The following is a 13,700-nucleotide window of genomic DNA, read 5'->3' on the forward strand; positions in this document are numbered from 1 at the left end:
AATCACCTAATTGTCTATCAGAAAAAAAAAAAGAAGGAATTTGTAAAATTTCAAAGCTACGTATTTGAAAATATGGTAGAATATCTGAAATTATCTCTATAAGCCTGATCACCTTATTAAGTCCCAAAAATGCTCAGAGAAAGCAAAAGCTAAGAAAACCATACGTTGGTGCACAAGTAGTTGCGGTTTTAAAACTGCAATTACTTGTGCACCAACTTTTATCTTCAATGGCAAAAGCCACTATTACTTTTGCACCAATCTGTGTTTTCCCTTAGAAAAGAAGGATTCAGAAAGAATCGACTATTTGTAAGTTCAAACAGTCTCTCTCTTCTGAGCACCTGACCAGAAGGGAGGGAGTCCAAATAAAGGAAAGCAAAGGAGAGAAGGAAAGGAAGGAAAGAAGGAAATGGCGGAAGGGGAAAGGGAAGGAAAAGAATGGAAATGAAGGAAGCAAGTTCAAACAGAATGAGGAAAATAATAAATGGGTAAGAACTATAAAATCTTCAAAATAAAAAATGTGATGGAAATCTTCAAAATAAAAAATGTGATGGAAATCTACTTAGCTTTCTAAACTATAATAGCCACTCCAGTCTCCACTAAAATACTGATGAACCCTACCCTCAGCCCAGCTAAGCAAACATGGCAACTGAGCTGCTTTATATTTATAGGGGGTTAGTAGACGTACAACAGCCACTTGCTATAGAACAGACCCAGTCAGCAGTACAGAAGTTCACAGCTTCAGCAAAGTTGTAGCCCTGGTTAAATCCAGAGTGATAGGCACGAGGAAAGGTCACAACAAACTCGCCGGCACACTGATTGGTCCTGTACACCTAAATGCAAATTGGGAACAGGGATACAAAAATAAAAAATAAAAACAACAAAAAGAGGAAGACAGATTTTATTAGTCAGATAATTTCAGATGCATTTTCTAAAACTGAAAACAATAAAGCATTAAGTTAAAACATATCGGAAAATGATATCAGAAATAGCCAGAATTCTACCTTCTTAAAATAGTCACTGATAATAGATTATAATTCATACTTTTTTTTTTTTTTTTTTTTTTTTTTTTTGAGACGGAGTCTCGCTCTGTCGCCGGGCTGGAGTGCAGTGGCCGGACCTCAGCTCACTGCAAGCTCCGCCTCCCGGGTTCCCGCCATTCTCCTGCCTCAGCCTCCCGAGTAGCTGGGACCACAGGCGCCCGCCACCTCGCCCGGCTAGTTTTTTGTATTTTTAGTAGAGACGGGGTTTCACCGTATTAGCCAGGATGGTCTCGATCTCCTGACCTCGTGATCCGCCCGTCTTGGCCTCCCAAAGTGCTGGGATTACAGGCTTGAGCCACCGCGCCCGGCCTGATAATAGATTATAATTCATGACAAGAATTAGCAGCCAAAAGAAATTCTCAAAAAAAAAAAAAATTACTCTCAATGAGCTACGAGTTTCTTAAACTGATACAATTTTTACAATTAAAAGAATTTCTTTTATTCTTGTATCATAAATAGTGGCAAAGAATAGAATTTCCTGCTACTTTTGGATAGTTTTTTGGAACTAACTAAACTCACATAGCACATGAGACATCCCCAATAAGATGTCCCCAAAATCAGTTTTCTTGAAATCTCACTTTGTTTTACAATAATACTGTATGTCTCCTGAAAAGTCTCAGATTCTGGTATAAATTTATTACTTAAAAACAAAGTAACTTTATAAATGTTACTCAATCTACTTTCTCTTTAAGGTTATGATGAATATTTGATTATCTATAGTAAACCTGTTAAATTTATACTTTATCAGGCATTAGCCTGAATTTGAGAAACATCTTCAAACTTAGGTTCAAAAGTGAAAAAGGCATTTGCAGTATATTTTTATTTCATTATCTCATGTATTAAAAGCTAAGAAATCTGAAAAAATAAGGATAAGCATACTTATTAGTTATTAGTTATTAGGATAAGCATCTTATTAGTTATTAGAGCCACCATTTAAAATACCTCTGCTTTGGTTAAACAGGGATAACAAAGAATATGAGATTTTTGTTCAAAGTAGGATGTAATATTTACTGAAAAAAGAAGGTTATGTGAATAGGTAGCTATACATAAAGTATGATTCATACTTTAATACTCCCCTTCTTAATCAGATAAAAGTTGTTCCCTGCAGAGTATAAATTCTAATTTGGCTAAAAGATGTTATGACTCATTTCTAGTTATAAAACAAAGCACATGTCGTTATTCTATCTAATCAAAAGCTAAAATAACTTTAAATTAAAACTACTGGCTGGGTGCAGTGGCTCGCACCTGTAATCCCAACACTTTGGGGGTCGAGGTGGGAGGGCTGCTTGAGCTCAGGAGTTCGAGAACAGCGTGGGCAACACAACAAGGTTTCGTCTCTAAAAACATACAACAAATTAGCCGGGGGTGGTGGTATGCTCTTACAGTCCCAGCCACTCACCAGGCTGAGGCAGGAGAACTGCTTGAGCTGAGCAGGTCGAGGCTGCAATAAGCAATCATTGTGCCACTGCACTCCAGCCTGGGCCACAGAGCAAGACCCTGTTTCAAAAATGAAAAAAACAAACAAGAAACTGAAGGAAGACAGCAAAAGACTCACAGGCACACCATGCTCCATCAGCACATTGGGGTTCATGATGGTGACTAACTGATGCAGAAGATCAGGCTGGGATTCAAATAACTCAGGGGCCAGCTCTCTCATCACCTCCTCCAGTTGTTCTGCAGCATGAGATGGCACACCATACCATGTCTTTGGCTCCCCCCTAGCAAAAGAAATAACTGTTTAGGCAGAACATGGTACCAATGAGGCTAGGGCATCTGATTCCAGTCCACCAAATTATAATTAACTTGTCTTATTCCATGGTCAGATTATATGCCCTGAATTCCAGCAACCATCTCATAAACCTGTGTTGTTGTTCACAACAGGAGGTAAGTAAATAGTAGTATATATAGGCAGATACAAACTTATCACTACAATTAGAAAAGCAACTCAGTACATGAACTCTGGAAGGCAGATCAGTGAAAACACCTTCAAACAGGAAAGACGCTATATGAAAAGTAAGCACTGTCCCAAAGGATGCTGATACATGACCTTGATTCACAGGTCCATGTGAATAACGGACATTCCAACTATCCCCACAATGATCAGAACAATCAGTGCTCTCCAGAATGCCTCTAAACAGCTTCACTGAGTTCAGTTTTACTACCCAAAGAAACAGGCCAAGGCTAGAAATTATGGAAATCTTAGACTCTGTCTGTAAACCTTAAAGATCAAAAACTTGGCATCATTAATCCACTAGACTTCAGCAGAGTACGCGCATGCTGTATTTTAGACTGTACATACCAGTGCAAGTAGTTGATGGAATAACTCCAGTGATCTTCAATGTGCCAGCAAAAAGAAGAGAAACACATTCCCACATAGAGCCATGGCACTTTCATGCCAGAGATGTCCACATTAATATGCGCAAGAACAGACTGTTCCAGGACAGGCATGTTATTCAAATTCCAACCAGAAAGTGCATATTCCTGTAAGAGAAAAAAAAAGAAACTGTAAATGAAAAATCAGAAATGAAAAGTGCTCAATAGAAATGTCAAGGGAATCTTTCCAGAAAAGTAAAAAATTTTATAATATTTATACTCTAGTGCATACAGTCTGTGATCTTTGCTATCCACTACATGTAACTCATGTAACTCAATATTTAATCCTACCTTCTGTCTAGGTTTCTATTTAGATTTCCTTTATCTCAGATACCTATGGTTTACCATGTAACTCATATAACTCAATATTTAATCCTACCTTCTGTCTAGGTTCTACTTAGAGTCCCTTTATCTCAGATGCCTCTGGTTACTCCAAAGCACAAGAGCAATTCTTTATTCTCCAGCCAGTCAGGAAAATGGGTCCCACCTTAATACAACATCAATATTTCTATTTTATACCCAGTAGCGTAATATCCTAAAATCTTATTACTACATTGATGGAATGGTGCTAGATACTGTAAAGACAAAATGTAATAATACACATAATCCTGAACTTGTGGCAACAATGAAGACTGACACAATGCAGAAAGTCACTGCCATCACTCCTAACCATTATACAAACACACCTAGAAATACTGGACAAATGATAATAACCAAAAAAACTTCACAGCTGAACCCAAAAGAAAAGGGAATTCCCAGTTTCTGGAAACAGAGCAGAAGCCAGCCAGAATAAAAAAGGAAGCTGTTGCAAGGGTTTTCACAGGGGCTTCTAATTGGAGACTGGCACTGGAGAATGACTTTCCAACATCCATCCCTGAAGCCGTATGAGGCTGTGACTTAAAAAAGTGCTTATCATCTTTACGGAGAGCAGTTCTCAAAATGGGATCTAGAGGATCCACTAAGTCAAACTATTTTCATAGTAATTCTAAGACATCATTTGCCTTTTCCACTTACATTCCTGCAGGAGTATAGTGTGAGTTTTCCAGGGGAAAGATGATATGTGCTATCATAACAGTTTGAATGCAGAAGCAGATATGAGAATCTGCTATTAGAAAGTTGGTAACTGAATGTGGACGTCAGGAACTCGCAGGGGTGGGGGTAGGGTCATTATTGTGCTTACTGTTTAGAAGTTTCTATAATACAAGCTAAAAATAAAAAACCCTCAAGGTAAGAAGTTAAAGAGCCAATGACAAAGCTAAAGATAATTTGTGAACTAGAAGACAGGTTTGAGGAAATTATCTATAATGCAGCACAAAAATATACAAACTTTCAAACTGTAATTAAGAGTCACAGAGAGGCGGGCTGGGTGCAGTGGCTCACACCTGTAATCCCAGCACTTTGGGACGGTGAGGCAGGTAGATCACCTGAGGTCAGGAGTTTGAGACCAGTCTGGCCAACACAGTGAAACTTTGTCTCTACTAAAAATACAAAAAATAAGCTGGGCATGGTGGCAGGCGCCTATAATCCCAGCTACTGGGGAGGCTGAGATGGGAGTATCACTTGAAACCAGGAGGCGGAGATTGCCGAGATCGCCCCATTGCACTCCAGCCTGAGCAACAAGAGCGAAACTTTGTCTCAAAAAAAAAAAAAAAAAGAGTCAGAGAGAAGCCAGGCACGGTGGCTCATGCCTGTAATCTCAGCACTTTGGGAGGTCCAGGCAGGCAGATGACTTCAGCCCAGGAATTTGAGACCAGCCTGGTCAACATGGCGAGACCCCATCTCCACAAAAAATACAAAAATTAGTCAGGCGTGGTGGTGTTCCAGCTACTAGGGAGGCTGAGGTGGGATGATCCCCTGAGCCCAGGAGACTGAAGCTGTGAGCCAAGATCATGCCACTGCACTCCAGCCTGAAAGACAAAGCGAGACGCTGTCTCACTAAAAAAAAAAAAAGAAAGAAAAAAAAAAGTCACAGACGATAGAATAACAAAGTCCAACATAGGTTTAACTAAGAATTCCAATAAGAAATGGCAAAGAGGCCGGGCGCGGTGGCTCAAGCCTGTAATCCCAGCACTTTGGGAGGCCGAGACGGGCGGATCACGAGGTCAGGAGATCGAGACCACCCTGGCTAACACGGTGAAACCCCGTCTCTACTAAAAATACAAAAACTTAGCCGGGCGAGGTGGCAGGCGCCTGTAGTCCCAGCTACTCGGGAGGCTGAGGCAGGAGAATGGCGTAAACCCGGGAGGCGGAGCTTGCAGTGAGCTGAGATCTGGCCACTGCACTCCAGCCTGGGTGACAGAGCGAGACTCCGTCCAAAAAAAAAAAAAAAAAAAAAAAAAAGAAATGGCAAAGAGATCCATCCCTAAAGTTCAACAGGCTAACAAAAAACGAAATAAAAGAATCTCAACAGGTTATTGCTCAATGTTTTTTGATTGGTCAGTTGGTTGGCTGAAAAACAGTGAATTTCATTGAAGAGAATAGGTCTACAAACAAAAAGAACACTGGGAGGCCGAGGCTGGTGGATCACTTGAGGTCAGGAGTTCGAAACCAGACTGGCCAACACTGTGAAATCCCATCACTAGTAAAAACACAAAAACCAGCCGAGAATGGTGGTGCACGCCTGTGGCCCCAGCTACTCAGGAGGCTGAGGCAGAAGTGCCTGAACCCAGGAGGTGGAGCATGCAGTTAGTCAAGATTGCCTCACTGCAATCCAGCCTGGGAAACAGAGCGAGACTCCATCTCAAAAAAAAAAAAGTTACAAGGTAACATATATAAAATTCCAAATACACATAGAAGAGAAAAATACAGTTCTTCAGAGGACAACAAAACAGTGATCATCATGGGTTTGGATTGTGATATGGTTTGGATTTGTGTCCCTACCCAAATCTCATGTTGAACTGGAATTGAACTGGAATACCCAATGTTGGAGGAGGTGTCTGGTGGAAGGTGACCGGATCATGGGGGCAGATATCCCCCCCTTGCTGTTCTCACAACAGTGAGTTCTCACGAGATCTGGTTGTTTAAAAGTGTGGAGGCCGGGCGCGGTGGCTCAAGCCTGTAATCCCAGCACTTTGGGAGGCCGAGACGGGCGGATCACGAGGTCAGGAGATCGAGACCATCCTGGCTAACACAGTGAAACCTCGTCTCTACTAAAAAACAAAAAAAAATAGCCGGGCGAGGTGGCGGGCGCCTGTAGTCCCAAGGCTGAGGCAGGAGAATGGCGGGAACCCGGGAGGCGGAGCTTGCAGTGAGCTGAGATCCGGCCACTGCACTCCAGCCTGGGCAACAGCGCGAGACTCCGTCTCAAAAAAAAAAAAAAGTGTGGAGCAACTCCCGCTTCTCTCTCTTCCTCCTGCTCTGGCCACATAAGACGTGCCTGCTTAGCCTTCACCTTCTGCCATAATTGAAAGTTTCCCAAAGCCTCCTCAGCCATGCTACCTGTACAGCCTGTGGAATCTGTACAGCCTCTTTTCTTGATAAATTACCCAGTCTCAAGTATTTGTTTATAGCAGTACGAGAAAGGACAACAAAGATTGTTAGGAAAACTTCACAGCAAGGAAGAAATTGTGTTGAGCTTTGAAGGACAGATAAGATTTGAATAAACATTCTAGGAGGAAGAGCTACAAGAATGTAAAAGGTAAATTACACAGTATATACTAGTCTAGCTGGTGAAGCGGCAGAATGGAATAGTCATACTCAAAAATACAGGAAATAACACTAGAAAAAAAGATTAGATCTTTAATTTTAAGTTTTGGACTGAGAAGCTTAGATTTATCCTATATTCAAAAGGGAAACATATGTTTTGAAAAATGAAACAATATGATAAACATAGAATCAAATATTTCTAAACTTTCTTTTATTTTTTGAGACAGAGATGCCAAGGCTGGAATGTAGTGGCACAATCTCAGCTCACTGCAACCTCCACCTCCTGGGTTCAAGCAGTTTTCCTGCCTCAGCCTCCCAGGGAGTACAGTCACCTGCCACCATGCATGGCTAATTTTTGTGTTTTCAGTAGAGACGGGGTTTCACCATCTTGGCCAGGCTGGTCTTGAACTCCTGACCTCGTTGATCCACCCACCTTGGCCTCACAGAGTGCGGGATTACAGGCGTGAGCCACCATGCCTGCCCTGGATTTTACAACAGAAAGAACTAGGCAAAAATATTAAACTGGAGTTAAAATTTTAAACTAATTAGCTTTTTTCTCCTTTTCTTTAAGAGAGAGGATTTTCTTCTGTCACTCCTGGCTTCGGGTGACCTTTCCACCTTGGCCTCTCAAAGTTCTGGGATTACAGGTGTGAGTCATTCCACTCAGCCTAAATTAGTTTTAAAACGCAGAGCTGGCCGGGCGCAGAGACTCACGCCTGTAACCCCAGCACTTTGGGAGGCCAAGACAGGTGGATCACCTGAGGTCGGGAGTTCAAGACCAGCCTGACCAACATGGAGAAACCCCACTAAAAATACAAAATTAGCCAGGCGTGGTGGCGCATGCCTGTAATCCTAGCTACTGGGGAGGCTGAGGCAGGAGAACTGCTTGAACCCGGGAGGCAGAGGCTGCGGTGAGACAAGATCACGCCACTGCACTCTAGCCAGGGCAACAGGAGCAAAACTCCTCTTAAAAAAAAAAAAAAATGCTGAGTTAATGGCCAGGCACGGTGGCTCACGCCTGTAATCCCAGCACTTTGGGAGGCCGAGGCGGGCAGATCACCTGACGTCAGGAGTTCAAGACCATCCTGGCCAACACGGTGAAACCCTGTCTCTACAAAAATACAAAAATCAGCCGGGCATAATAGCAGGTACCTGTAATACCAGCTACTCGGAAGGCGGAGGCAAGAGAACTGCTTGAACCCAGGAGGTGGAGGTTGCAGTGAGCTAAGCTCGTGCTTCAGCCTGGGCGACAGAGGCGAAATTCCTTCTCAACAACAACAAAAATACAGAGTTAAATAATTTTTGAAAGTATTCTGAATTCATTGTTTTCAAAACTGAAGATTATTTATACTGCCAAATCCTACATATTTAATATTTTAAGTTAATGTGATCCCTTAAGATAAAGAAATGTAGTTTTCTTAGCAAAAGCTAAATCAGCAAAAGCTAAATCAGCTTGGAGGTAAGCAAAAGTTTGAATAAATCTGCACCTCTTCTTCTGGCAGCATCTTTCTCCGCCCATCCTTCACCGGAAATCCACTTCCAAAGTCTTTTGAGGAGATATCTGCCCCATATTCCACGATAACATCTTCTTCAATGCTGCTTACCAGCCGCCAAAATTCCTTTTCTACTAGTTCTGTGGGAACCATCTACACAGCGAAAAGAAAGATGACAAATTATTAAACCGCTATAACTACAACCCAGTATAACATAATACACAGGGTCAAGTAAACATAAACCCATGATGAGATTAAAAATCTTCTGATTCCCTAGAGAAGTAAAGACCCAGATCCTAGCTTTTCCATTGAGAACAGGGAAAAGCTGAGATAACTCGGACATTCAGAAAAACGTAATGAACTGTGCTGCCCTTTTCTGAAGGAAACTGTTTCCCAAGAGTAAGAACAAAGATGAACCAGGAAATCAAGGAGGAATAAGGAAATGTAAACAGCAAGACTAAATTTTTTAATAGCTTCTATGTTTTGCCTTTTATGATTTTAACACAAAATTTCATTTTCGTTTTGTTTTTTATTATACTTTAAGTTCTACATTGAGTATTTCTCCTAATGCTAGCCACGACCCCCTAGACAGGCGCTGGTGTGTGATGTTCCCCTCCCTGTGTCCATGTGTTCTCACTGTTCAACTCCCACTTACGAGTGAGAACATGGGGCGTTTGGTTTTCTGTTCCTGTGTTAGTTTGTTGAGAATGATGGTTTCCAGATTCATCCATGTCCCTGCAAAGAACATGAACTTACCCTTTTTTACGGCTGCATAGTATTCCATGGTATATATGTGCCACATTTTCTTTATCTAGTCTATCATTGATGGGCATCTGGGTTGAGATTTCAAGTCTTTAAGGCAAGACTAAATTTTAGTAACTATAGCAAATTTTTTGGACAGGGACTAAAAAAGCCTAAGATATCCTAGGAAAAGAAGCAAACCCCACAGTAAAAATAAAGAAAAGCAGCAACTGTCCAATACTTTATGCTTTTCTGTAAAGGATTACTCATAGAGGGCTAATATAACAATTCGAGCATCAAAATAGACTTCACAGTGGTGCGTAGTGGCTCATACCTGTAATCCCAGCACTTTGGGAGGCCGAGGCAGGCAGATCACTTGAGGTCAGGAGATCGAGACCAGCCTAGGTGACATGGTGAAATCCCATCTCTATTAAAAATACAAAAATTGGCTGGGCGCAGTGGCTCATGGCTGTAATCCCAGAATTTTGGGAGGCCAAGGCAGGTGGATAACCTGAGGTCAGGAGTTCGAGACCAGCCTGACCAATATGGTGAACCCCATCTCTTCTAAAAACACAAAAATCAGCTGGCAGTGGTTGAGTGCACCTGTAGTCCCAGTTACTTGGGAGGCTGAGACAGGAGAACTGCTTGAACCCGGGCAGTAGAGGCTGCAGTGAGCAGAGATGGTGCCACTGCACTCCAGCCTGGGCAACAGAGCGAGACTGTTTAAAAAAAAAAAAAAAAAATCCAAAAATTAGTCAGGTATAGCAGTGCACACCTGGAGTCCCAGCAACTTGGTAGGCTGAGGCAGGAGAATCACTTGGCCCTGGGGGTAGGAGGCTGCAGTGAGCCAAGATCGCGCCACTGCACTCCAGCCTGGGTGACAGAATGAGACTCCAACTCAAAAAAAAAAAATAGATTTTACAACAAAGGAGTACATACTGCCACAACAGACAGTGAAAGAAAAAGAAATAGATGTCAGGCCCCTGATTTTAAGACGCAGTGTTTCATCATCTTTTTCATGCAGTCCCTGTTTTCTACAAAATAATAAAAGTAAAAGAGAAGGCCGGGCACAGTGGCTCATGCCTGTAATCCTAGCACTTTGGGAGGCCGAGGCAGGCAAATCACAAGGTCAGGAGTTCGAGACCAGCCTGGTCAATATGGTAAAACCCCGTCTCTACTAAAAATACAGAAATTAGCTGGGCATGGTGGCGGTGCCTGTAGTCCCAGCTACTCAGGAGGCTGAGGCAGGAGAATCGCTTGAACCTGGGAGGCAGAGGTTGCAGTGAGCCGAGATTGTGCCACTGCACTCCAGCCTGGGTGACAAAGTAAGACTCTGTCTCAAAAAAAAAAAAAGAGGAAACTGAAGGCTTTGGACTCAGGTAAATCTTTGTACCTCCCCAGACTGACCTAAAAGATAGTTTACTCACATGGACTGGCATATTAAAATAATCAGACTTAAAATTATCTGCCATCTCTCCAAAGCTCTGAAGTGTATATTCTCGTACAGCTTGTTCAAATCCAAAGGCTTCTCGAGGTTTGCTACATTCCTGGAAAGAAAAAATATGTAAGATTCACTCACTGAAACGAAACTGAAGAAAGCTTTAAGGCTCTTAGTTACTAACTTCTTTGATCATTTCCCTAGGTAAAGCAAATCCAATCAACCCTAGACAACAAAACAAATATCAGCTCCTTACAATACAGTATCAGGAAGTATTTTCTAGAGTCTCGACGTCATCGTCACAGCCTTCCAACAGGAAGGCGGCACTAAGACGGCTTTAGATCCAGAGTAGCATTAAGTTCTGGCACCAAGACAAACATCTAAAGGACTGACCGGAATCATCCCGAGGGATGCCTAACACTCTTGGCACACCAGGGGTTTTGGCCACGGAGAACATACATGTTCATGGAGGAGGGAAAGGTAATGGATAAGGGGACAGCCACTGGACTGTGAGGATATCAGACTAAGAGAATACCTTGCTCACACTACCAATCACCATGACCAGTGTCTTAACACAATGACTCACTCAGAGTAGAATTGCCTCTGAATCTTTTAACCTTGAGAATTGTAAATAAGCAATAATTCAAACGGCATAAAAGACCTTTGAATGCATTTACATACACCCAGCCAACACCTTCTCTTTAATGTCGTATCACAGCATTTTGTTAAAAAAAGTAAACAGACTGGGCATTTCACGACAATGACAGTACTACAATCTTTCAGTAAGAAAAATTTAGCACGATCAAGTAAAAATTTGGGCAAGCTAAAAGATACCATCAGGGCCCAGCACAGTGGCTCGCATCTGTAATCCCAGCACTTTGGAAGGTCAAGGCAGGTGGACCACTTGAGTCCAGGAGTTTAGACCAGCCTGGCCAACATGGTAAAACCTTGTCTCTACAAAAAATACAAAAATTAGCTGGGCGTGGTGGCGTACATCTGTAGGGAGGCTGAGCTGAGAGTATCACCTGAGCCCAGACGTCAGAAGTTGCAGTGAGCTGAGATCGTGCCACTGCACTATAGCCTGGGTGAGAGGCTGTAGACCCTGTCTCAAAAAAGTAAACAAATAAATAGTAAATAAATAAAAGATATCATCAATTTATTTAATAGCATGAAATTGGATGCATAAATCCCAAGTTCTACAGTTTCATGTCTGGTTATACTTTCAATTAATAGAGAAAAAACAATCTATGCTTTTCTTCATTTTTATTGTTGTCCAGCAATATAATAAAGTCTCATTATCTGCAGCAATAAACAGAATGACCTAACCAACAGTCAGAAAAAGAACTTTTGAAAGGCAAGCTACCACAATACAATTGTTACATTTCCATTCAATATAGACATTTTAAGTCCTGGAAATTGACCAGGCATGGTGGTTCATGCCTGTAATCCCAGCACTTTGGGAAGCCGAGGCACGCAGATCACGAGGTCAAGAGACCGAGACTATCCTGGCCAACATGGTGAAACCATGGTCTCTACTAAAAATACAAAAATTAGCTGGGCGTAGTGGCTCGCGCCTGTAGTCCCAGCTACTTGGGAGGCTGAGGCAGGAGAATCGCTTGAACCCGGGAGGTGGAGGTTGCAGTGAGCTGAGATCACGCCATTGCATTCCAGCCTGGTGACAAAGCAATATACCATCTCAAAAAAAGAAAAGTCCCGGAAATTTTAAACACCACATAATGAAGAGAGAATGACAAAAGGAAACATATTTGGGAATATGTTTACATGTATGTGTACATGCATGTATTATTGTTTTTAATTAAAAAAGGATCCATAGAGGTTAGACTTGTACCTCAGCGACACATTTAGGACACCTCCAGTCTCCTTTGGGCACATCAGGTAGTGGAGGAATTAGACAAAATGTATGATAGCTGTCATCACATCCGTCACACAAAAGCAACTTATCTTCATTGTTTCCCCGACCACAAAACATACAAACATAGAGATCAACCTGTTAAAAAAATAAAAATAAAAGTCTATTTTCCATAATACTAAATTTTTACCAGGAACTCCTTAGCTGAAACAAACAAAATAATACAACTGAAAAGTAAACATAACTTAAATCCTGAATGTCTATTTCAAGAAATTGTATTTAAACAGCTTTTCACAAAACTCCCTAAATTTTCCTCCAGAGTTTTTACAAGCAAGTTAATAAAAGAATATCAGGTTGTTAAAGAAAGACTACAAATCTAGGGTATTTGAAAATCAATTTACATATATTTTTTAAAATACCATGTCCTTCTTCCCATATACGAATACTCTTTGATAGAGAATGAAGACCGAGACTGTCTATGATAGAACTCAACGATTACACAGATTCATTTTCATGCTCTCACTTGGTTACCCATAAGGTATATGACTTACAGGAAGCAGCCTACGTACATAGGACAAAGCAAGGTTAACAACATAAACAAAAGCTGTAACTTCATAGATTTGCCATCAAGTCTTCTAACCAAATGAGCTAACTAAATACATACCAAGATATACCAGGATAGAAAGTGCAAAACTATAATAAAAATAAATCCTTTCCCTCCTGACAGACCCCAAAACACTTACAAAGTTAACAGAGAGAGTGCCTTTCCGTTGTCTCATTTGCATGTTAAATGCGTCTGACCTGTTGGTAACTTTTCGTCTTCGGGTGACCTCATCTTGAAATAAAAAGTTATACAATAATAGTAAAAACTAATGTTGAGAGCTTACTATGGACGAGACACTATTTAAAATTATTTAAATTAGTTAAAATCTTACAACTGTTTATCTATCTAGAGGTAGATATACTATTTATTATCTCTCACTGAAGATGAAGAACCTGAGGTACAGCAAAGTTAATAACTTGCTCAAAATCACACAGCAAGGCAGATTTAAGATTCTAATCCAGTCACGTAGGATCCAGAGAGCTTACCCATTAATGCT

The 13,700-nt window shown here is 41.4% G+C and overlaps 1 protein-coding gene across 1 annotated transcript in view; it reads right to left on the minus strand.

Annotated features, from left to right (window-relative positions):
• The window catches only part of KDM5A (lysine demethylase 5A), a 94,511-nt gene that overhangs the window by 51,538 nt on the left and 29,273 nt on the right, over positions 1-13,700 (minus strand). Inside the window, exons 7-13 of the mRNA XM_015150707.3 lie at positions 13,344-13,435; positions 12,580-12,738; positions 10,720-10,839; positions 8,546-8,704; positions 3,340-3,521; positions 2,596-2,758; positions 711-830 (exon numbers count right to left, since the gene is read on the minus strand). Coding sequence (XP_015006193.1) covers positions 711-830; positions 2,596-2,758; positions 3,340-3,521; positions 8,546-8,704; positions 10,720-10,839; positions 12,580-12,738; positions 13,344-13,435 — 995 coding nt within the window. The remainder of the gene's footprint in view (positions 1-710; positions 831-2,595; positions 2,759-3,339; positions 3,522-8,545; positions 8,705-10,719; positions 10,840-12,579; positions 12,739-13,343; positions 13,436-13,700) is intronic.

This window comes from Macaca mulatta, chromosome 11, assembly GCF_049350105.2.
Source record: "Macaca mulatta isolate MMU2019108-1 chromosome 11, T2T-MMU8v2.0, whole genome shotgun sequence".
NCBI lineage: Eukaryota > Metazoa > Chordata > Mammalia > Primates > Cercopithecidae > Macaca > Macaca mulatta.